The sequence below is a fragment of the Apteryx mantelli genome, chromosome 4 (assembly GCF_036417845.1).
Source record: "Apteryx mantelli isolate bAptMan1 chromosome 4, bAptMan1.hap1, whole genome shotgun sequence".
Lineage (NCBI taxonomy): Eukaryota > Metazoa > Chordata > Aves > Apterygiformes > Apterygidae > Apteryx > Apteryx mantelli.
The window spans coordinates 61456181-61481775 of NC_089981.1; the positions used below are offsets into that span (position 1 = coordinate 61456181).

At 39.0% G+C, this 25595-nt stretch overlaps 1 protein-coding gene across 1 annotated transcript; it reads right to left on the reverse strand.

Annotated features, from left to right (window-relative positions):
• Positions 1-422: 422 nt before the first annotated feature.
• On the reverse strand, positions 423-25569 carry LOC106482838 (uncharacterized). The gene is made up of 8 exons (XM_067296726.1): positions 25443-25569; positions 13639-13760; positions 12161-12299; positions 11182-11303; positions 9291-9401; positions 4867-4973; positions 3353-3443; positions 423-1859 (listed from the first exon to the last, which is right to left on the reverse strand). The coding sequence occupies exons 1-8, from the start codon at positions 25537-25539 to the stop codon at positions 1743-1745; spliced, it is 906 nt and encodes a 301-aa protein (XP_067152827.1). The 5' UTR covers positions 25540-25569; the 3' UTR covers positions 423-1742.
• Between the last annotated feature and the right edge of the window lie 26 nt (positions 25570-25595).

The following is a 25595-nucleotide window of genomic DNA, read 5'->3' on the forward strand; positions in this document are numbered from 1 at the left end:
GCTCCCTTATTACCAAAACAAGGTTCAGGTCACAGATTATACCCAGTAATGAGAGACAGAAGTCCTGACAATTGATTAAGGAGAAATCTTGCAGGACCTCTGAAACAACTAAGCAAAATTCCACTTTGGTGTTTTCTTTTCACATGATATTAGGCTTATGAAGTAGCTTTTTAAGAACCAGTCAGTCTTCCTTTTATAGGATCCTGTCTATACACTCCAAATTCGGTCACAGCTTCCACTGGACTGTACTGATTACTATAGTGCTCATTTCCTCATTCTGAATTGCACATGCATTTCTTTTCTCATTTCTTATTCTCTCCTTGTCAGATCTATCAGCCTTGTATTACCTTGTATTACTCTGTTGCTTAACCTCTTCTAGGTTCCCTTTCTAGTGCATTTGCTTCATTGAGAACTAAGTAATCAAAGGCTTAGTTATTCTACTTTAATAAAAAAAACATTTAAAGAAAAGTTTCCATCTCTGTTATTTTTAAATGCATGAAGAATAGATTCAACACAGTATTTGGGCAGTGGTTCAACATCACTCAAGTTAAAACTTCCTCCTCCACTCCAAACAAACCACTAAAAATATGACTGTTTAAAACTCAATATACTTTATACAGTACCATTTACCAATTAATTTCCTGAGTGCCTAATAGCCACTGCTCCTTTTTGCCTACAGTATATTTACAAAGTTCACTGACCTGGAAATCATTTGAAGACTGAAATCCAATTTCAAGTTTTTCCATTTGCACTAGACATAAGTTGTGCAGCAAACTTTTAGACACTAACATTGCTTCTAAATTGAGAATGCACTTAGTCCCAAACTCCTGAAGTTAATGTTTTTGCACTTGATTGTCAATGTTTTCTAAAAGCTGAAACATTCTTCAGCCGACTAAAAGCTTTATATCCTTAGAATATAAAATCTAAATATAAATGTGGTGGGCGTATGTAGATCTTTTCGCTCTGAGGAGGCTCTGTTACGAATTTCCAATGTTTTACGCCACCACCAAGCCTGCATTAAGCTGTGACACCTGTTCAAAATTTTCAGCTTCTTAACCCCTTATTATACTTTCTAGAATCCTCATCAAAAATCCAGGACGTGGAACAGAATTTTGTCATCCTGGACTTGCAGCATTAATTCTGAATGACTCTTAGGTGCAAGTATTTTACATTACCAGCCAGCTTAAGGATTAGTAACTGAACGGAAGAACTCATTTTTTCTTTTAACTAAAACCAGCAGATTCTCTTGTTATCAAGCAAGCCATGAAAAAAAAAAAAAATAGAAATTCCATAGGAGGAACAGTAAAGATAATATGGCAAAATGGTCTATACCAAAACAAAACAGCAAACTCTAATATACTACAGCTTTTAAGTAAAATTATGTTAAATGTATTGCTATCATTCACCTTATTAGGGATGCACTATTCTTAGATTTGATATATTTAACAAACATTAGCAGTGTGCAATGCTAGTGCACAAAAACATTCTTTTAGCATAAGTAGACATTCTTTCAAACATTTTTGCACAAAATGAAACCATAAGGATATCTCCGTTGAGACAGAACACCTTCACAAGAAATCCTGTTTCAAAAGACCCTTTTTCATTACAAAACACAGCTATGACTTCCGAGATTAGTCACAATAAGATTTTTCAGCTGATTTATTCAGACAAATCAATTGGAGTCCTTTTTAGACTCAAAATATATATGATTTTACAAGAATATTAGTAAATTTGTGCAGGTACTAGAGAATCTTGTATAAATGTATTTGTTCAAGTGCTTCTCTGTCCACCTCCTTTTCCAGGTACACATCATAGTTTAGCTGTATCTCTTCTACCCATTGGCTGAGCTGTATATCCGTCTGAAACAATGAAAACAGGTCCTTAAATTAACACAATTCCAAGAAACATAACAGGAGTTTCAAGGTCAGTACAACATTAAGAAGGCAAGACATAATAAGAGAGATTAGTCATTCCAAATCATGCAGTACTGATAATTCATTTCTGGAAATGTCATTTAACCTAGATAGGAGAAAATTAAAGATAACTTTTTAAAATTATCTCAGTCAGTAGTTTAGATATTTTGCTAGCATGTTACAACTGCCTTCCATTTGTATTTGCATAAGCCTCAAGCATCCTGATCAGAAGGCAACATTTGGATAGAAGTGGTGAGGGAGCAGCTAACTGTAGCAGGGAAGAATCACAGGTACTTTCTTGTTTTACACCCATAGGGTATTGTATTAAGACTGCAAAGGGCTTCTCAGCTGTTGTATAACTACTGCCTGCTCCAAGAAAAGGTCAAATGACACTGCTGCTGCTCCTGGGGCTGAGAATGTATTTCACCCACCAGCATAAAAGTAACGAGTGGTTCAATTTCTCTAAAGCAGACTACTGTGGCCAGCAAGCCACTTTATAAATAGCTTTGTCGTGTATTATCAGTGTTTTGTTTCCCAACCAAAGCCAGCCCACATAATTTCCCTAGGCATCATACACACAGCAACTGTAACCTATAGAAAACCTATGGCAGAATGGACACAAAGCAGAGGTTGCCCCATCAGAAGCGGTTAGTACTCTTCAACACCACCACCAGCACAGGCTATTAAACACCTCTGAAAGTTGCACTGTCATTCTGTTTGTTTCCAAGAGCAATTTAAAGCTGTCACTGATCCAAGACACCCAATGGTAATCACTTGGTTATGGAGATCACATCTCTCCCTAATCTGTACTTCTAACAGCTCATATTGGCATATTATGAATAATTTTCTATGCGAACAGCAGGTCAGAAGACTGGATATCTGCAGGGTACAGTTCTTTATTACAATTCTTTCTCCCTCTGTACTGGCAAAACAGTTTGTCATGTTTCAAGGCAACGTGCAAGTGCAGAGTTGAACAGAGAAAATATTTCAAGGTTTTGTTTTTAACTAGAGGTTTATAAATACATCTATGCTTCTAAGGCTCTATAGGTTCTCTATACCTGGAAGTAGTCTGAAAGGAGTGGATATAATTATCACATAACTTACTAACATCATAATACAGCTTTGCTAATAATATTATATTCTTAACCTCACAACTAAGGTATTGTTAATAATATATATAATAATACAATAATTCATGCAGCCTATTGAAATAGATTGGGGTTTCCATTTGACAGCTGGAGACAATCAAAGCAGAGGAAGATTAGCTGGTGGTCAACCCAGAAACAGAATCCAGAGAGTACTACATCTTCTACAGTACACACAAGATCACGTACCTGCCCTCATGACAATACTAGCAAACAGCTAACCTCAACTACAGAACTGCCACTTTCAGAGAAAGCAACAAAACATGTTGGCTAAAACTGGCTGAGAGAACTTACCTGGAGCTTTGAGAGAGATTCTTTAAGGCTTGGAACTGTTATTAGTAACAACCCTCTTTTCCTTACATTACAAGCAATAAATTCCCAAGCTCTGAAACACATTTTAAAAGTAGGTCACCAGTTTTTAGGAAAAGAAACATGTTTGATATAGAATAAATTTAACACTTCTAAAATTTAATGACCTAAAAATAGACTAAGCTTAAAAGACTTGCTATACATATTTATCAGTTAATACTGATTTATCTGTTTATCTGTTAATACCTCAAATACCTTTGTATGAACAAAAATCAAGTGGCGTATGAAAAAACAGGGAATACATCATCTTAAAATGTTAATATTTGAAACACTTCTATTTCACTCTGACACATGCCTGCATGCCATTTTGCATTGTCAACACCTTCACTCTGGACTAGGATTAAACATTGGTACTTTGTCCCTATAAATTTTTAGTTTTGAAGAACAAAATCCAGTCCCCAATTCCACTGTTTCATTAACAAGTTGCTCTTTACATGCTTATGTTGCAGTTGTGACAAAATGCTTCACATAAGATATTAGCAATGGCAGTATTTAAAGATAGCTGCCAGCATTCCTTTTTTTCTAATTTTGCAAGTCAGATCATTTCTCATAGCATGGCAATTCAGACTAAAAAGAATTTAATTTCTAGTATTCTTTAGACATCATTTGTCTTCAAGGTACTGCGCAACGTTAAACCACTACCCCTGAGCTCTTCAGGAATCGGATGAATTCTCACTCATGTACCTGGAAACAAATCTCCTGGCAATTTGAAATACCCACTACCCTTCACGCATGCATTCTGCCTCTCTGCTCAACATTAACTGCTTGATATCAAGGGCAGTGGGACAAGCCTTAGCTTAAACTGCTAGCAAATGTCAGACTGTTGGTTGGGCTGAGACACAGGCATCCATTCCTTTTGGCTGCCTGTGCTAAAGGCACGGTAATGTCATCAAGTAAAAGTTATTTACATCTTAAATGAACTCAGCTAGATCGGCAAAAGCTCATCTGTGAGTGTCTTGTATCAGAAAAAGGACAGTGACAACCTTAATGACGTATCTGTTTGTTATTACTTACTTATGACCATATTAGAAATACCATTAACTGTATTTTGCAATACATATATATTAAAGCTCAGATATCCAAAAGTCAGAGCAACCTGTTCTCTTTCTGAAGATTAACCTAAAGTTATAGTAAAGGCATGCTGGCATAGTAATTTCAAACCATTTAATGGTTAGATGCTATTTTAACCGTTCAGCGCAAAGATTAAAGGAAAGGTCTGGATAAGCAAAGGAAGAGTGTTTAGTGGGTTTAACAACAAACTACTGCCATGACAACTTAACAGTTAAGTATAACAATTAAATGCAGGCAGTTTAAAACAATTTCCTTATATAATTTATGTATGTGACTTCAGAAAGCACAACCTTAAGGTTTTCCATAGCTCACAAGGTTACACGCTCATTGCCAAAGAAATAGATTACTTGTTTGGACACATAGCTTACCTGGCCTGTTCCAGTCTGTCAAGAAAATATTCAAAGACATTATTCATTACAACAACATCAGCCTTCTGAAGAAGTGAAGCCTGAGTACAGATGTCTGCATGAACCACCTGAAGGAGAGAAATTTCACAAGGCATAAATTATTTTAAGAGACAAACACACACTTCAAGTAGACAAGAAGCCTGTCAACATAATACAGCACCTGCTACCACCATTTTGAACCAGTCATAAAAAGGGATATTTCACTGACTTTGTAGTAGATAAAAACATAAGTAAAATAACCAGAGTAAGTTTTTTAAAAAAATCTCCTAATTAAAATACTCAATTCGTTATGTTATGTGAAATGCTGTATCTGACTTTTGATCTAGAACGCTGTGTACCATAGAAAAGGAGCTGATGTATGTGATGTCTGTTACCTTTCACTTACCTATGTTTTAATCACAAATGTTTACTGTTTTCAGTAAAGGACTTAAGCCAGCCAAAGCTTTTATGAGGCTATCAAAAGGCATCTCACAGGCACAGTGGGTTACTACGGGATCACAGCTAGAAAAGACTTGACAGACCCAGGCTTGACAACTGAATTCTTGTTACCTATACTGGCACTAGGAATGCTGGAAAGGCAGCATGCTCTATGGCACTGGAGGACAGAAAGTGCTTTATCTTACTCAACAACTACTTCTCCAGTCAGCACAGGTGCTGATTTGAATTTCAGAGTCCTTCATCTACCTTCATCTACCAAAAAGGATATTAGCACATCATATCATTTTCAAACAGGTGATATTATAGTGGAGGGAGAATATGGATGCTCATTAAGACTCTGACAAGATGCTTCTGATTTGCTCTTAAACAGGGAGAAATACATCAAATCCTAAATCTGAAGAGAAACATAAATAGGAATATCTTTTGAGTGAATGAGGGAGAGAATGCTGATCTGAATGTTACTTGCATTCCCCCCAGTTTTTTGAAAGTACATCCCTATATGTTGAAAATGGTCAGGAAAGCTGAACAACTTCTTGCATTTCCAGTGTTACCTATTACTGGGTTGTGCTGAGAAGAGACTAACTGGATAGATGCAAAACTCCTCGTTTTGTCAGTTTCTTCCAACACTGGATGGATGTAAAAGAGAAATCACGATTCTGGCAGGAAAGCTGAATCTTTGTACAGAAGACAAGACACTTTATCTGCTGAAAAAGCATATTTTGCCCACTTGACAATATACCGATACTTGTAGAGCACACAAAAGCATGCTGTTCTTATTGCCAGCGGAAACAGATACTACCCATGCAGCTTGCAGGAGTTCAAGTGGGGAAAAAGGCAATGAGTGGCTGCAGTTTGTAACTCCAGAATGCACTATAGCAAGTTTAGCCAAGTATTTCAATATTAGCTATAACAGAAACAAAACTACTGCTTGTAAAAATTAGACATCACAGCATTTCATCTTTGGGAACTATATTGCATGGGTTCTCTGTGAGGGCTCCGACTCAGTAAAACAAACAGCTTTACTTCATTAAACACATTACCATGCTGAGTTGTCCACCACTGTTTGTAGTGAGAGGAAAGAAAGCAACTGTGTCTTGTACCTCACCCAGAACTGACAGGTTAGTGTTTGAAGGCTCTATCTCATTGAGGAATAGGGACAGTTTAGCTGACAGAATGACTGGTCAAATTACTATTTTCACCTCTAGTGTGCGGACATCTGAACTATTTATCTATTAGTTCCTGAAATTTAGAGCTTTTTTTAAGACAACTAAAATAGGTGATAATTTATCTTAAGACACTGCAGTGTAAACTGTAGCAGTACAGGAGCTGAGTAATGAACAGCTCAAACATCCAGGCAGCACAGAAACACGACAGACAGCTCAGGCTGGTATCACCACTGGCAATCCTAAATAAGGTAGGCCCTGCTTGTCAACTGAAGTCCTCCACGTAAAGCCACTGCTAGCTGTAGATGTAATGACACACTATAAACTGGGGTAGTAGAGGTGTGGATTTAGGTTTGATGCTGCTGTCCCAGTGCACAGACAGCAGCCTCCTGCAGAGGGGCAGGACAGACAGCTACAGGCAAAACATGCCACAGCTACCTCTGCCAGAACTCATTTATCAGAACCCTGATTTATTCCATAATTTTGAGTGCACCTAAACTGTAAGTGATACTCAAATCGCAGTTTCCAAGGTTAAGGAGATGTTCTACTTTATTCCCTTCTTTTCAAGGGACTAAAATAACAGCAGCACTGAATTTCTGTACAAAAAACAGACAGTAATCCTTTACCACAAACACAAATGACTGATGGACCATTCTAACAGGGATTTGTAAAATGGCAACTTGAGGGAGGAGAAGGTCATCCATCTATAAGCAGCACAAGAAGTCATGGTTAGCACTAAGTTTTCTTAATGCCCTTCTAATGGCATTCCTAACATTTTAGGCCTCAATTCAGAAAGACACTTTAACACCTGGGAAATTTTGAGTTGTATAGAGTTGTTGAAGTTTTCTTGACTTTTCAACACTGAAACCTTAACTTAAAATTAGACTGTAGTTATAGAGTAGGTGTCTGTACTGATTAAACTGATCTAAGCACCCCATTCTCCCCAAACACATACCCATTCCCATTGCTGCATCATTCCCTCTGTTGGGACAGCACAAATGTGTGTGGCTGCATCATGAGCTAGACCCAGATCCTGCTCCAGCTGAAACACCCCTTTCCTGCTGGCTTCTTTTTCAGCTGGATCAGTTCCCTGACCTGTTTGGCTATGTGCTCGCACAAAGGATTGTGCTGGCACGACAGAAGGGGCAGCAACCGATTAAAACAGCCCTGTTGCCAGCAGGAATGCACACTGAGCCCTGATGAATACAGGCAACTTCTGAATTGAGGTCTGAAGTTTCTCAAGATCTGTTCAACTGTGTAACTCTTCTCCCAGCATCTAAGCGTTTGCCCAAATGGCAAACAACACAGAGCAATTTTTATGTACTTTAACAAATCAAATGTTGACCAAAGGAACACAAGAATCACTCATAAAAATTTAGTCATTACAGCTATCATTTCACCTGTTGTCCTTCAGGAATAATATTCTAATAAAAATTCAGAATACCTGAAAAATCAATGGTTATTTAAGAAGGGTCTCTTCAAAGTTTTTCAATTTTGAGACACAGATTATTAACAGTAACTGGATTCTGACTATTTTCCAAGCCAGTGCGTATCTCTGGAGAGGATTAATTTGGGGGCGAAATAAAAATCTAAGAACGAAATGTTCAAAGCAATGTGATAACAGGAGTCACATGACTAAACATCTAATGAGACTCAAATAGTAAAGTCCTCAGGCACTACTTTGAAAGTGTATTATCTTCTTATCTTTACTCTGAAATGAATATTTCATCATAATTACAAGGTGTGAAGGAAGAACAAAAAAGTCTTACAGTAAAGAACACACAAGGCTGAAAAGCATGTACATACATCTCCAGCTCCACTGAATTAACTTGACAGAGTTCTTGTCTGCACCTTCAGTCCCATCACAAGGTGATGCACGTATGAACACAAAACATTTGCAAAAAACAAGGTTATGGATAAAAATGGCAGCAGCTGGGATTAAACTGGGCAACCCAGTGATGCTGCTTAACTAGGTGTTAAATATTTTAATATTTATTATTTCTTTCCAGCTTTTTATTGGTTATTTTAATTCTCAAGAAATTACTGCACTCAACAGTTTGTGTGAATCCATTCAAAAGCATATGAACATAACACAGGATTAAAGCCAGTACTTCACTGAACATATTCTGCCCACCACCTTTTGCTGGTATTAAAACTAATTGTATCCCACCAAAAGGAAAAAAAACAAAAAAAACCCCCAAAACCCCAAACATTTTTCTCATTAAAATAGTTGCAGTTATTCCCATAATGGGAGTAGGGGAATGGTTCCCATAATATCAGACTGTTTGAAACCCATCTTGTTTTTTAATGTTCTGAGAAAACATACACCAATAGCCTGAAGTCCTTTAGGTGTTTGCAAATCCTACAAAAATCTTTCTGTTAGTATTAACAAAACACAGAGATTCTATTAATGAACACAGATGCCATCTGTTTTTGTTATTCAAGATACAAACTTTTTATACAGTCAGTTTCGCAGAAGTTAGTGGCAAACCGGTCATTGATTTCACTGGGAGAATAAGCTAGGATGTAGCTGTTTTGCATGAGCCACCAGGTAAGTCCATCCAGGAAAAAGGCGAAGCAATTCAACACGTTATCATATTTTGATAATTGCTGTCTTTCTCTGCTTTGAGAATTTTCTTTTTTCAACAAAAAGCCTTTTTTAAGACCAAAACAAGCAAAGGCAGAGACTTCTTTTCAGAATGCTGATTTACCAGTCACTCCAATAAACAGGATACCTACTGCATGGTTGGTTAAAAATACACACTGAACCATATATTTAGTTACCTTTATTCTGTCAATGAACTGGTATTTGGTAATTGTCATTTCTTGCAACTGGCAAAAGTCTGCATTCATTTCTACTCCATACAGTTGGGATGCTGAGCTATAAAGATAACCCTACATCAGGAAAAGGAAATTTAGTAACTGTGATGCCTTTAAAGTGACTTCAAACATTTCAATTGAAATGGAAAAATAAAACAAAAGATTAAGAAAGCATTTAAAACAGGAAGTTGAGAAATGTCTTATAGTGGATGCTACATGTTTTTCAGAGCTAAGCCCCTGTTTTGGCAATTATCACTGATTTCTCATGAATTTTAATAAGAGATCCAAGCTGACAGATCAAATAATAGAAAGAAAAGGAGAGCTGCAACTTTACTTCAATTGCAAAACATGTAAACTGGCCAAAGAAGAAAAAAAACACTACAAACTAAATTATAAAAATACTGTGAAAGGCAAAGAAGCTCAGTCTTTAAACACTCTGTACCTTTTTTTTCCTTGTAAGAATGGAAGAGGAAAATAGCAAGAGCAAAAAAAAAAAAAAAAATCCAGGATTTTACACACTCAAGTCAGTGAAAATGGCTAACAATGTACCCATAATATAAGGCTATATTTCAGGACAGAATCTTTGTCAGCACCTCTAAGCACTGTATTACTACTATTTTCAAGTGCTTAAATAGGTACATAAGGGGAAAAAAAGATATATTATTCCTCAGTAATAAAACCCAAATGCTTAAATAGTTCAGTTTTGGACTGAGATTATGGAAATTTGTTGGAGATTAAAAAAAATAAAAAAATAAAAAAAAAGAGAAACGGACAAGCACTCCAGTCTATGGGGCTAATGGGGATATTGCTTTAACTTTAACTACAGTTCTGTCTCCAATGAACACCATAATTACAGTTTGCTAATAATGGGAAAGACAAACTAACAATGTTAAATGTATAGAATGTCAGAGATATCTCCATTTGCAACCTAATTATTGAAGTTTTCTGAAAGCATTCAACTCTGAGGGTAGAAAAGCAACCTGTGAAGGTAAAGTCACCACTTCTCCAATAGAAGCCAAGAATATGATGAAAAGCAGAACTCTTTCTTTTTTAAAAACTTTGTTGCTGCTGCATCTTGAGACTATCTTCTGCTATAACAATACAAGCATTTAAGTACTTCAAAACAAATATAATAGCTGGCAACAGTGTTACCATTTAAGGATCTGATGCTGCAAATATTTACAAATGGGAGTAACCTTCCTCATTTGAGTAGTCCCAAAATTAGATTATTCAGATGAGTAAAATTACATGCTCAAGTGTTTCCAAGGCTGAGCCCTAAACAGCCATTGACTTTTGTACGAAAGTTGTAACGTGTGTTTTGCGTTGCTGTTGGCCATATGTTACACCAGCCATGCCAAAAGCAATCAAAATTGCACTCAAGTTTCTCAATGAAGTATTTTATATGCATTTTAAAACCCAGAGCAGGACAATATGTTTTAGGAGACAAATTCATATCAAAGTCTTCCTTCGTATAATTTAACAGTTTGTCAGCTTCATAAAGGAATTTAACATAACTGATCTATATATAGACATGGTCAAGACATAAAGGCCAAGCTTACTTATGAAGAAGAGATACAGCAATAATTAGCAAAAGAGCAGCATGTGTGACGGTAATATGCTACCCTGTCGGACAACAGACTTTTCCTCTCCACAAGCAAGATCATGTGGAGTTCCTTTTGTGGGGAACAGAACAAGAACTGAAATCACTAGTAAACAGCCCCTTATACTGTTCAGTCAGGCTAGAGATGCCTCTCAGAATGACCTGTTCAAGATGGAGTAATGAGAGTAGGCAGTCAGAGAAGAGGGAAAATGTATGTCACAGTAATAAAATACGAATTCCTGTGCTGGAAGTTACCGCAAATAGCACTGCACCAAGCCTGGAGCCAACGTCAACCACTACCTTTCCTGTCAGGTCAGGCAGTACATGTTGATAAAGAAACTTCAGTTCCATGAGGGAAAAGGAATGCGAAATAAACTCTGGGAAATAAGAACAAAACAAAGGTGTTGGGTGGGCAGTACTAACTAACGCGTTATTAATCAATGAAATATAAATCTGAAGAGCTATCCTCTCTGAAAATCTGTCTGGTTTCTTAACTAAACTAGTATTGGGGACCTTGGAAAACCAGGGTTTGCAGATCTGAGGCAGTCTGCCAAGACGACTGTCCTGAGGCTGGGTATTCATTCCCTTACATGGAGAATTTTGAAATCCTTCATGAAACTGAATTACCTTTGTCTGCACAGTGACATATATTAAAGAATAGAAGATACAGTAACTTGGAATCATTTAAGTAAACGTAGAAACATAGTACCTAAAGCTCAACACAATTCATGCAAACTTTTTCATGGGCAGACATATTAATGGCTTAAATTTCAACTCCAAGATTTTACAGAACTGAACGTTCTTAAAATAAACTACTTCTTCTTCAATGCCTGTGCTATATTGGTGACAGCACTGATCTGTACCACACCACACACAAGCTTTAACATGGTATTTCCTACTGCTTTTCAATGTGCAAGAGGAGACTGAGGCTACTGCATGGTTTGCTATGGTACTGTCTTCCTTTTGCATCTTCCTCTTCAGTGGTACACAGCCCTGACTCTTCCCTGCCCATTTTTTGCGAGCAACTAGTGTCACTCATACACTGCAAATTATTTTGGCTTATGTGTCAAGGAGTCTCCTTCCATTGGTTATGGGAAATAGTTCTGGCCTGTGTGCTGCACCAGTCTGAACAAGGTCCTCCATCAGCTGGATGTTCTGTTGTCCAGCTGAGTGACTGCACACACCAATTTAGTAAAACAGAATTTGTTTCTCATGTTCCCAGATAAGCACTTACCTAAAGATGCAGTCTTGTATGAGCCACACTCTGTGCAGTAGTTCCTACTCATTTTCCCTTCCTCACACAATGAATCAACAAAATCATCATCATAAAGGAATGCATCAACATGAATCATGGGCAGTGGATGCTGGTGTATCTGAGAAAAGGAACAAAACCTAAGAAAGGGATAACGAAGTCTCCTAATTTCACTTATACTATTACACAGGTAATCTGACCACCATCTTACCTTTCCTCAAATCCCCGACATTCAAGTTTTCCCCCTAGTCAAAAATTACACATCAGAACTCTGGGAATTGTGTGGTAGTAGTTCCTCCTCATCAGTAGTCTTTCCAAGTCCAATATTAATTGTATAGATTATTTATTTTAGTTATATTTAAATTCAATGTATTTCACAGTTCTGCAGAAGGCATGGCTGGTCTGATCAAAGTTGGCACTAATTATTCTCAAGCCAGTTTAAGAAACCGTCCAAACAAGTTTTCTATAGATTAACTATGCTGATTAAGAATTAACGGAGTTAAACCATAGAATCCCTACATGTAAACTAGATCAAATTCCACTGAAATTACCAGTAAGTGAAAGTTGACAATGGAAAGAAAGCTGAAGGTTTGGATAGCTGAGCAGGAGACCTGCTGTGAATTCTGTCTCCCTAGAGCTGGCTTTGGTATAGAGGAGGCAATACAGAGCTTTGGTACACAGGAATGGAAGCTTTTTCTTTTCAACTTTCATGAGGAGAGGGTAACTTAAATTTAGGAGAAAGGGCAATTTTGCTTCTTAACTTCAGCTGTCTAAAGATTGTCATTTTTGTTTTATGCCTCAATCTAGAAACACCCCTGATTAATGAATGTATCATTTTCAGTCAAAAGAATACTACTTGGGATGTTTGCCTTCTCATTTCAAGGGGTATAATCTTCATCCTCCCACTCCTCTTTCCTCCCTCTCCCAGGATTGTTGCATGTGGCCAATCCTCTATTACATTTAAGAGCCACATACCACTTTTCTGGGGAATGTGTTGACTTTCCACCTATACTGGCAGCTCAAGTAGAAAAGGTGCCCTCCCCTCCCACAGGGCTCACAGCCCACCTCTTTCTGAGCCATCGGAATCTGAAAAGAAATGAAAATCGTTTCTGTGCTGCCCACATTATGGCAACAGCAAAACACTGGTCCTATTAAGGGGGCTGTCAGATTCTGTCATGGAGTTAGTGCTAAAGAAGCACTGTGACAAGTGTCATACCACACAGAATGAAAGCTATGCCAAATAACTTACGATATAAGTATTAAGAAGTGTGAAACAACTTGTCTGGGGTCACACAACTATGCAGCAACAGATCTGGGAGCCAAACAGATTTCCTGTATCTCAACCCAGTGCTCATCCTCTATTATTATGTATCTACTAGTAAAACCGAAATAACTGAAATCAGCATAGTGCCCAAATAAATGATGTGGTTCAGCAATGGAGCCCATAACAATTCGCTTACTTTCTGAATAGCTAGATGTTCTGAATTAAACATTGCCTCAATGGGTAAGCGATTCCGCAAATCTTCAGCAATATTTTTGAGCACAACATCATTGTTATTCACCACAAGGTCATCAAAGTCATCTATAAATCAAAACAAACAAAAAACCCTGAACAATCATATGTAGATCATGTGGACTAAGTGATGACCAGTACAATATAGTTGCAATAAATAAACAATACCAGATGGATAGGGATTTTATTTGAAATGCATTTTTCAGTCTTTGTTATTTTTTTCCAGCCAATGACAGATTTAGATTGTAATAACTTTGCCACTTAAAATAAATATAGCACTTTGAATCTCAAATTATTTTCATATTTATAAATTTATAACTCACATACAATGGTCTGGGCTGCCACCGAAGTGATACTGTTTCAGCTTAAGATATAAAAACATCAAAGATGTTTTTGAACTATTGGAGAAATTACAAAACCCACAGTTGCCTGAATGTACATAGGTTTTTTTTTGTTTTTTTTGTAAAAGTTTCTTTTTATACATACCATCTTTCTAATAAAGTGGTTACAAAACATCAGGGATAATGCACAGTTCAACAGTTCAACTTACAATACTTCTTAAACAACTGAAACTATCAAACTTTCCAATGTGAAAGAAAATAGGAATGGATGTAAAGCAGTACGTTTTTGCAAAGACACACTGTAAATTCTTGCTGTTTTCCCAGGATACCCCCTGCATTGCCTTAACACCCTTTTTCTTCTTTTTGATTTAGACATCTAGAAAGCAGACCTCCAAGGAAACTTGGGAGGTCACCAATCCTCTCTTCTTCCAAGGCAGAATCAATCCTAAGTGTCACTACTTCTTCAGAGTATTCTTTAAAAATATTGTTAATGACAGACTCTACAACCTCCCTGGGCAATCTATTCCAGTGCTTAACTCACTATTAGAAAGCAGCATTTTTCTTGATAAATGATCTAAATTTCCTTTGCCACAATTTAAACCCAATTTACTCCCTGTCCTACTCACAATGGAAATAGCAAACTTTGTTCCTCTCCTGTATATAGTAATTTTTTACTACTTTGAAGACTTGTGTCCCCTCAGTCATCTCTTCTCTAGACTAAACAAGACCCACTTATTCAGCCCTTTCTTGCATTTTTCCTAGAACTCTGCTGTCATCACTCCCCTCTAGATCTTATGGACTCTCTCATCCTTTCTGACCTGTAGCATTCAGAACCAGACATATTACTCCAACTAAAGGTTTTTCTGCACTAAACAGACTTTTCACATCTTGCAGGCAACCTTCCAGCTTCATGTTAGCCCTCTTCCCACAGCATGATGTGCCTAACTGATATTCAGCTTGAGATCTGCTGTATGGCACCCTGTTCCTTTCCCCTTACACCTTCTTCATAACCAAGGACTAGATGAAATTCCTCTTTTGTTTGGGTATCTCAGTTCTCTGAGGGCACTGAACTGCTTCTAAACAAAGGCACATCTCAGGTCAAAACTACATACTTGTAAAAGAAACAAAAACCACACAAAAAGCAACCACAAACGTTAACCCTGAAAAATGCCTCAACCCCATCTATTGATTCTTTTTTAAACATAGACATGTTCATCCTCTCTTCCCCACCCCGCTTCTAGTTTGTTTCTTGTTCTATTTTGACTGCCACCATGTTGGGCAGAGAGTTTTTTTTACATATTACAGAATCACAGAATGGTTGAGGTTGGAAGGGACCTCTGGAGATCATCTAGTCCAATCCCCCTGCTCAAGCAGGGTCACCTAGAGCACATTGCACAGGATTGCATCCAGGCGCGTTTTGAATATCTCCAGAGAAGGAGACTCCACAATCTCTCTGGGCAACCTGTTCCAGTGCTCTGTCACCCTCACAGTGAAGAAGTTTTTCCTCATGTTCAGATATACGTATATCACTTACCAAAAGAAGATCTTATGTCTTTTTTAGGTGTTTAAAAAACAAAAAGTTAATATTTGTTAGCATTGCTGTCCCAGGTGGGAACACTGGTATAGACAAGCCTGATTGGAAGTAGGTTCAAAATAAATCTGTAAGACATGCCAGAGTTGTGTATGCTAGTACACTCAATCTTTCTATGATTTGTGGAGCACAAGCAATGCTAGGAAGAGTGAAAAGTTTTTGGTATAGACGCAGAGACCAGCTAAACTATAATTTTAAATACAATATGCTTCTGAAGTGCTTTTTGCTTAAGCACTTCAGTGAGTATAATATGGTTAAATAAACCATCATTCATTAGTGCAAGACACACTCTTCTTACAAGGTGTAAATGTAAATGGTTCTTCCAACAAGTCCCAAGACGGACACCAACAGATAATCCCGAATCCCCCACATTAAGCTGCACAAAGCTTATACTTGACCTTTAAATCAGTTGGACTCCCTTAATGTGTATTCAGTTTATTATTTATTAAATGTATTGCAGAAATGCCCAAAGGCCCCAATTGGCACTGTAAACCGACTGGTAGTTGTTATAGTATTGGAAGGGAGCTCATAGTTAAGATCTCCAGAACCTCAGCTCCCAAAGAGGTGCAAGCTTTGCATAGGGATGGAGGAGGTAGCTGCAACAACAGCAGCATAAACAAAACAGCCGCAAAGCAACAGCTCCAGCTTCTCAGCATTTAAATTTGAAACCTCTAATGAGCACCCATGCTCTGTTAACCTCACAATCCATCCAACAACTTGCAGACTATTTATGAACGTCCCAGGAGCAGTGAAGTTGATGACTTTTTTGATTAGCTCGGGGAAGGTGAACAAACTGTTGCTCAAACCTGATGACATTAGGTTTAGGGAAACCTCAGTAAATAATGGGGGGGATCAGACCAGAAGGAGTATGACAGGTCTTTAGAGTGCAAAGGAGCCAGATCCTGCTGAGGTGGATAACATCTGAGGGAACAAGAGGGGGAAAAAATAGTGATATGGACAGAACAACAGAGTAGAAAGATGATATTAGCAGCTGTACAGACTGGTGCCTGTGGGCAATAAGCCCCTACATCTGGCACATGCTTTAAAACAATACTATTACTATGTAATAGAGCTCATCCAGCTGTTATACTGCCTGTTAAGAGTATCAAATTCATATACAGAGTTTAATGAAATGCAGGAAGTGTTCACAGACCACCAGGCCAGCCACACCACATTGCAAATGCAGAACTTCAGCTCCCTTTCTCCCAAAGTTGTTGAGTTAACAGGATCTGTTCCCTCACTGCTTTAGTGACCTTTTCTGGCCAACAGCAGTGGTGAATGGCTCTACAGGCTATTAAATATTCCAGCTGTACACTAGAGAAATGGATACTTTCAGATATGGAGGACAGGTAGAACATCCAACTTCCTCAAGTCCAGAATACTCCTTTCCCACCTTGAAAGGAACACTTGTCACAACACTGTAATCCAAGCTACTCTTCTGAAACAACAAAGTATGACACAGAAAAATCTTTGTAGATACTCTGTACGAAACAGGTCATAACAAAAATCATCTTAAAACACATATAAGCAGCTCAAATGAAAAATTGCTGAAACACAGATACTGAAAAATAAGTGACCAATGAAGTGCTCCTTCCAACTATCATATTTTAAAGCATAAGCACGTAGGAAGAAAAAGAAAGAGAAAGGGGTTTGAACATATGACTACCAAGATCACAAAATGGCAGCTTTAGCAGAAGCTGCATGTAGAATATTTGTATGTTTAGTCAATGACTAAACTCAGATTCTGAGAGTTACCTCACTCTTGTCAAAGCAAGAAATAGCAGCAGCTACCACAATAACTCATTTATTTTTGCAGTATGTAAATATTTATAGATTGCCATCAAGTATAGAATGCAGGTGCTAAATATGAAAAAATATATATATATTTCTGCCTCAGAGTGGTACAGTTTCATCAACTCCACCCTTGTGTTTAACAAATTATTCACTCAGAAGAATCACAGTATCACCTTACTATGGATCTTCAAAGAAGAAATAAAAAAAGAATACTATTTTTTACATCATTTTAGTGCCTGTTATATCTATGAAATAGAGAGTATGTAAGCCAAATTCTGTGTTCATAAAACACACAACTAATGAGGAAAGAACTGCACAGTTCATGAAATACTGCAGGATGAATCATAACCATTTGTTTATGAAGGAAGTTTGAGTGCATTACTGTTTGTATTTTACTTCAAAAACCGGTTCCACTGGATCTACTCAACGTGCATTTATAAAATTTAATTAACACACTGCAAAAAGCCTAATTAACACCCTGGTGTAGCTCAGCCTTTCTACAGCAAATATAACACAAGCTAAGAAAACATCACAAAACCTCACACTGGACAGAAAGCACCGCTACACCAACATCTAAACATCCTGGCACTATGAAATACATGACTGAAGAGAAGCAACACATGATTTCCAAATGAAAACATAAGATCACATGTCACAGGGAAAGAAGAGGATTTAGCAAAGGTAACCATAACAGCAAAGATCATATGGTTTTCTAGACATAAATCCAGACTCACAGAATTAGAAGCAAATATTAGTATCCATGCTACTTAATACAAAGCTAATTTAATCATTCACCTTATTCTAATCATACTGAACAAACAGGTCAAGGAGGAGGCCCCACATCTCTAAAACATTACTACCTTCTTTTTTGGCTAAACAAATTTAGGACTAATCTATGACCTCAGTATACCAAGTTCTTCAGGCACTCTAAATACATTCTCTACCCCTAAGATACTTAGCAACTGTTAGAAAGCAACCAGCTTTCCTGGCACATTTTCCAATACACATCATAGCATAGTTTATTAGTTCTTTAACTCTTTTACACTCAGAAATTGAAAGAAGCTTCACAGTTAAATTTGAAACTAGTTAAGTCACACACCTATCATTAGTTTTCCCCACCATTATTAAAGTTTCAATGACTAACAGCATAAATGCAGTTGTTATTCTTGAGACTTCCCTCTTGCAGCAGTATCATTTGTCTCAACTGAAAAGTAATTAGTGCCACTTCCTATAACTGGTGATTCATCAGACTACAGGTAACATTCCATTTTAGTTTATCAAACACCACAGCGTAGTGAAAAAGATTTTGGGTATGGCATCATTTTAACAAAGAAATACATTCCAGTTAACACAGCTCTTCAACAGTTTTGATCTCTTCTGAAAGAGTATTCTACCTGGATAAAACACTTATACCAATTTAGATATGAAGCCTTAAACTAAACTACTTTTTTTCACAGAGCAAAGATTACACCTGTACTTGTCACATCACAGAAACCCATGCTTTCATCCTTTTAAAGAGACTCACTCTGCTTTAGGTCCACATGTATGACAATAGTACCAAAAGGAAATATTAAAGACCATTTCCTGTTAAAGAGTCATTTTTTTCTTTTTCCATACTATTTCATATTCTTGTGCTGTAAAAATCACCGCCTGACAATTTTTCCTAGTAGGTCTGGAAAAACAATAATGCCTAGGCCATAAAGTACATAATAGGAAAAGCTGGATAAACTTAGTCTGTTGCTAAGAGTACCACAAGAAAGAGTTTCTTCTCCATATGCAGAACACAGACCCAAAGCAGCATGCCCACCACGCTCTGTCAGAAAGCCTTCCCTCACCGCCTGTTAAGAGCCTGAGCTTAGAGCACTGACTGCCCTCAACTTCCAAGTCACAAGACCGAATCCTACATCACCTTCTTAAATAGCTGGCTTACTCCCAGCATAAGTCAATGGTCAAGAAAAAAGAAAACATACTTAATTATGTGTTGTTTAGCCTTAACTTAGAGGATTTGTGATGGTTTATTATTCAATGATTGTTTTGAATTATATATCACTGTATGAACAATTGGCTATTCAGACCAGTGAATCACTTTAGCAACATTTAAATATAAAGCTAAGATTTCAGTGAAGTGTACAGAATGGAAAAAGCTTATAAGTTTTTTTTATTTTACTAAGTTACATGACTGGAAAAAAAAATAGAAGCTAGTATTAGAACAGCCAATTTTAGCCCTGCTGAAAAAGTAATTTTGTATCTTAGACCCTCTGGCAGACAAGACAAATAATAAAGGGGGTTTTTTTAATCACCTTATCTGTACTTCACTGACATGAATCGAGAGATAGGTTTTTGTAATCTGCATTAATAGCTCTAAATACCGTAAAAATGTTCAGCAATTGCCAGTAAGTATAGTAGTTTGGTGACTTCAATATCAAATTTGAAATGAGGACTCCTGGAAGTTACAAATGTTTTCCTCCAATTCCTTCCTGTATCTGTATAACAGACCATCTCTATATGTTAAAATTCTGCTTTCATTGCTTACCTTCTCCAGCATCCATTCTTACCAAATGTCACCTCTCTTGCTACTGAAGATTCTAGGAGTTTGGGTAGTGGAGGTAAGAGGAGCAGGGAAGAGGGATATGTGCATGCACACATTTATACAGAAGCTATACATCAAATGCTGAGACCCAACTGAGTGGGATCTTCAGGGGGGTCTCCCCAAGTGGTTTGAATTAGCTCTTGGGCTTCACCCAAGTTTTCTTAGCCAGAACTTCTGGAGCATGGTTATTGCAAAAGGATATTAAAGCATTAATCATCCTATTATAGAAAAGTTAAGACACCAAAGGTTCCTGCCTGTTATTCCTTCCAACTCTTATCGTTTCATTTTCTTTGAGATCTAAGACTAACTCAAAAGAGAAGCTGGAATGCAAGTCACCGTGAAATGACGTACGTTTCACTGCAGTGTGTGGGAAGAGCTGGCTGATTGCGAAACAGCAAAGCAGCGCTGCTAAGCAGCTGCCTTAAAACTGTAATGTCTTCTTCCATCATACGTAAAGATCTGGAATTTCTAAAATTCACAAGACCAAAAAAAAAAAAAGACTGCCCATTTCATTCCGGACTTGGACAAAGAAGAAAAAGGATAGCATCTTGCATACACTTACATTCCTGTAAATACTAAGGAAGATTACTCACAGAAATTCTTAAGAGTGAGAACCTGTTCAATGTTGTCTTAGTTCCACGTCGTACAAAAGAGTCTTTACTTTAGATAAGATACCTTGCTTTACTAAAAAGTAAACTGGCTCTTCCATGGAAAGATTTTGGGATAACATTCCATGCATTCAGCATATGAGTCAGAAAACATTAAGTAAGCAAATAAATAACACTGGGTTTGTGACAACAGAAGGGCAACTTAGTCTAAGGCCTACATAAGCTCCATGTATACTTTACTTGGGAGAGAGGGGGAAGAGAAGAAGAAAGTCTGACTATAGCTAACACTGGAATCATGCTCATTCCTCCTCAGCTGGAAGTAAAACTATAAGCTCAACATCTTGACAGAAACAGGAACAGGACAGCTGGGGGCCGGGGGGGGGGGGGATGCCACGATCCACACACCACAGAAAAACAACTCATCTGTGAGGATGCCATTTTGTTTCCATTTATCCTATCCTTGTTTACGTACACTGTTTTCTCATTCAGAATATTACTCCTCTGCCCCTACAATTTTGTTCTTTTCATCAGAGGTTGGTTTCTTTTCTCCATTTACATCAAAGACTGGGCTTTTAATTCTCTGTGTGGTACAGAGATCAGGTAACTTTTCAGCATGTCCTGTAAAACTGTTTTCTTGCTGCACAGAGAAACCCCAAATTCCCTAGCTGTATTCAGGGTACAGTAGTAGAAACCTCAATTCCCACTCCTCACCATCCTCTGTCCAACCAGTACTAATTACTACTGCAACATCCAGATATTACACTGAGAAGGACAGTATAATTACTCAAACACAACAATTCCGTGGGGGGGGAACCCCACAATAAAAGTTACTGTTGGTATGCAGTCACAGAAGCAGCTCAGAGAAGCAGTATGAAGAGAGGGATCAACAAGAGTGTTGTTTTGGGGACATTACCCAGAACATTTACAACTCTGGGGAAATTCCAAAAAGAATAAAGGAATGTGACCTGCTGGATAAACACCTCTGCTTACTTACTGTTCAGCACTGCAGGAAAATAAAACCACTAAGAGAGAGAGATCTTTCTCTAGACCTGTGCTCACTTGGTGCAAAGAAAAAGAAAATGGAGATATACCAGAAAGACATAGCCATTCAGAAAAATACAAACAGGTTAGGTATAGGCTAAGGAACAGACTAATGACCTAATGAATCAATGAAATGTATCTTAATTGGATGGTAATGAGAAATTGTTACAGATCTGCACAAAATTTTCTAATCTCCTCTCCTCTACCGTATACCTATATGCACATGTATATACACATATGGGGGGGAGAGGGAGACACGGGACTGCAGCACCAAATGATAGCATAAAAATTGTGCAAATGTTAGTACTTTTGCTTGGACATCACAACCAACAGGTTCAGAAACTACTAACTTCTACAGGCAGTAGCATGTGACCAAATTTTATAGGCTCTGAATTTCTCCACAAACCTGGCACTCTGGGAAATAAAGTTTGCCTAAGTCCCACATGCCCCAAACCACACATATAGGAACAAATACGGTTGCCTACTGCTTTTTACTGCATCAGCACTTGGCAAGATACTATCACAAACTTTAAAGAACTACAGATGCCCAAAGTGCAGCTTTATTTCTCAGAAAATAAATCAATAGCATCCAAACAGGACATTCAAGAAAAATATTTTTTTTCTGCAAAAGAGAAGGAAATGTAGTATAAATGAGATTAGATAAAGATTCAGATCTGGCCTATCAAGAAGGTGGCTACAGAGATTAAATTATACATATTACTTTAACTGCTTGATTCTTGTTGCCCTGTGTATCCAGTCTATTCTGTCCTCCAATCTGCAGCATATGATCTAAAAATCTATTGAATGGCAACTACAAAAAACACTATGTTAGTTTTAAGATGATTACCTATAGTGAAGCAATAGCAATTAGCACTGATACAGACTTAATACAAAAATAGAATGGCACAGATTGCCCAATACATCAAGTATTAAGTAATTCAAAGTTTGGAACCTGAACCACATTGTAGTTTGTATCTTAATTATAAAGAGTAAATATGAAGAAAGAATATATAGTTCCTTTCATTAAAAGACTGGGCATGGATTTGTATCATTAAAATTCAGAGGAAAAAAAAATTTGCAGGCTCATAATCTGATACAGGCTAGGGACTGTGTCATACTCATCTTTCACTGAGGCTGTCTAGCTATGAGAATTTTTGGAAGCACAAAAAGAAAAATTAAAAAAATTACTGATTGAAAAAGGACTTCTGCAAGTCTACATAAACCATACCACTGGCTAAAAATTACTCTGGTAGATAAAAGGTAAAGCTTGATGATAGGATCAAAGTGGATAAAATAGTAAGCACTCTTTTCCTTACTGAAACAGATCAGCATTTTCAAGCTTTACTAGTAAATTCCCATGTGCTTTACTGTATCTATTAATGAGTCAAAGAACAGTAAGCTGCGAGACAGCCATATATGCACATGACAAACTAATATGTTAGTCTAGAAAGACCTGTAACAGTTTACTTAGATGAACAAGCAATATGATTGCATATGAAATTCAATTATGCCTGTAAATTAGAGCATATTGGAAGGAAGAAAAATACTTCTAACACGATTATTTACAGTAACCCATGCACCATTTAGCAAGCACAGCATGCTACTGCATCCAGACAAAAACTCATAAAGGAAGGGATGAAATACTGTTTTGAGCACTTTGCTCTGCCATTATGTGTATACATATGTAGATACATATACATGTACACACAAACACACACAGATAACAAAAATGTTTAGTTACAGCAGTTAACACTAACTAAACCCATTAAGCTTCAGCCTTCAAGTCTTAAGGAGTCCCATCACATGCTCTGTGAAGGCTGTCTCGTAGATGCTCTGAAACATCTGACAACGTCTGTCCTAAGAGATAACAGATCGGGGTGAGAGCTATGCAGCCATCCAAGGATGATCGATTCTGTGTTCCTAACTGGTTCTTTTCTTGTAAAGCCAGCAGAGGGAGCAACTCGATCACAAAAGGATCTTTCCCGACTCTCCATTTTAGTGGCTGGGGGAGCAAATAAACTATCTAAGTGCAAGCCACATGGAAAGTGACTTTACAGCCACAACCCTTCAGATGTGAATAGCTGCCACTTCCACGTGCCACAGCTGGCCTTTGTGTCCCCATATATTTGCTTATCGGTTTCCACAGTGTTTTACACTAAAGCTGAGGCGCTGCATACACCAGTTTTTTCAATTACTGGTATCAACACTGCTGGAACAAAAGAACTGAACAATAACAATCCTAGCACATCAGAGCATGACTTGAGGACATAACACATCATATAATAATTTTTTCCACTAACAGCATCATCACCAGGGAGTGGGTTTACCATCCCAACAGGCAACGATTAATAAACAGGACATATACTCATAAGCTGCCTGAGACACTGACTGGATCAAAGCATTCAGGGGCTTTCAAGACCCCCATCTGCAATGGCAAAAATTAAGTATAACCACAGACTAAGCAGCATTTTAGTCACTTTATTCAGCATAGCACTATATGCCTACAGCTTTAGTGCACTTTGTATATTCATATTTTCTATATCATCTTTTTATTTGTGCAGTTACAAAATTTAACAGCTTGTACACTGACCCACATTTCCTTCCTTCAGCTGTGTTGAGATGCTTGATTGCAGCATGTTGATGAAATTACACCGAGGCACATACAAGAAAATAGACAGAAAGCTATGTTAACTTAAAATGACATCAAATGGGGAAAGAAGTACTTGCAAATTAGCTCAAACCACTATTTTCCAGCTGCTGAAAGATTGCTGTGAAGATGTGTGAAGCTGAACAAGACAAGACTAGTGTATAAAACTCTTTAGATATACCAGGAGCAGAGTGCCTCCATATAACCTCTGGCATTTCATTCTGGAAAGTTTAAGAGGTTATGGCCCCAGCTGTCTGTCCTGCTCTTCTGCTGTAAGTTACTGCCTCTGCAGCACTGCTGGCAAAACGAACAGGAGCCTGTACCTCAGCCACTATACTCATAACCCAAAGCATCCACTTATGCTACCATCATTTTCAGTCCACCAGATATGACAGTCCACCAACTATGGCAGCTGAGACACACATGCCTGCTTCAACTGACACTGCTACAGGTGTGATAACGTCTGGTTAGAGTTGGAGAGGACAGGTAGCATCAGGAAGCCCTTTACTTGTCCCAGCAAACTGACAGAGTTCACCTGAGAAACCTACACTTACAACTCCAAATTGACCATACTAAGGGTGACGAAAACCAGCACCGGTGAGCACGAGTGCCCGGGCGGGACCCAGCCGACGGCCTAGCTACAAGCGGACTCCAAGCAAGGCCTGGAGGTGACCCCCCTCCTTCCCCGGGCCGGGCCCCGCCGCGCCCCGGGGAGCGGGGCGGCCGCCGGCGGCGAGGCACCCCGGCTCGGCCGGGCCTTCACCGCCGGCCGGGCCTTCAGCGCCGCCGAGGAGCCGCGCGCCACCGGCCCGCAAGGGGCGCGGGGGCGGCGGCCGCTCCCGCCCCGCCCGCCCCCGCGCCCCGGCACGGCACGGCACGGCCGAGCCCCTCCTGCGGCAAAGCGCGGGGTGGCGGGGGAGGCGGCGCGCGCCCGTTAAACGGGCGCGGACCCGGAGGCCGTGGCGGAGCGACACCGGCCAGCGCCAGGCCGCCGCCTCGCCTGCGGGGCTCTCCCCGAGCCCGCCGCTGGGCGGCCGGCGAGGACACCCCCGCTCCGCCCGCCGCGCTCACCGGGGCCTGCTCGAGGGGCCCCCGCGGAGCGGGGCCGAGCAGGGCCGGGCCGGCTGGGCCGCGCTTACTCGTGGTGCGCATCCAGTGCAGCAGGCGGGGCAGGTCCGCGGCGCGCGCGCCCCGCACGGCGGCCAGCACCGCGCCCCGCGCCGCCGCCAGCTCCATCGCGCCGCGCCGCCGCGGGGGGGCGCCCCGCCCTCTCCCGCCGGGCCGGCGCGCAT

Coding starts and splice junctions, on each gene's coding strand:
- LOC106482838 (XM_067296726.1), bottom strand. CDS start 25,539: ATGGAGCTGGCGGCGGCGCGGGGCGCGGTGCTGGCCGCCGTGCGGGGC. Junction 13,761..25,442: donor GCACTGGATGCGCACCACGA/GTAAGCGCGGCC, acceptor TTTGATTTATAG/ATGACTTTGATGACCTTGTG. Junction 11,304..12,160: donor ATACAAGACTGCATCTTTAG/GTAAGTGCTTAT, acceptor CTTATTTCCCAG/AGTTTATTTCGCATTCCTTT.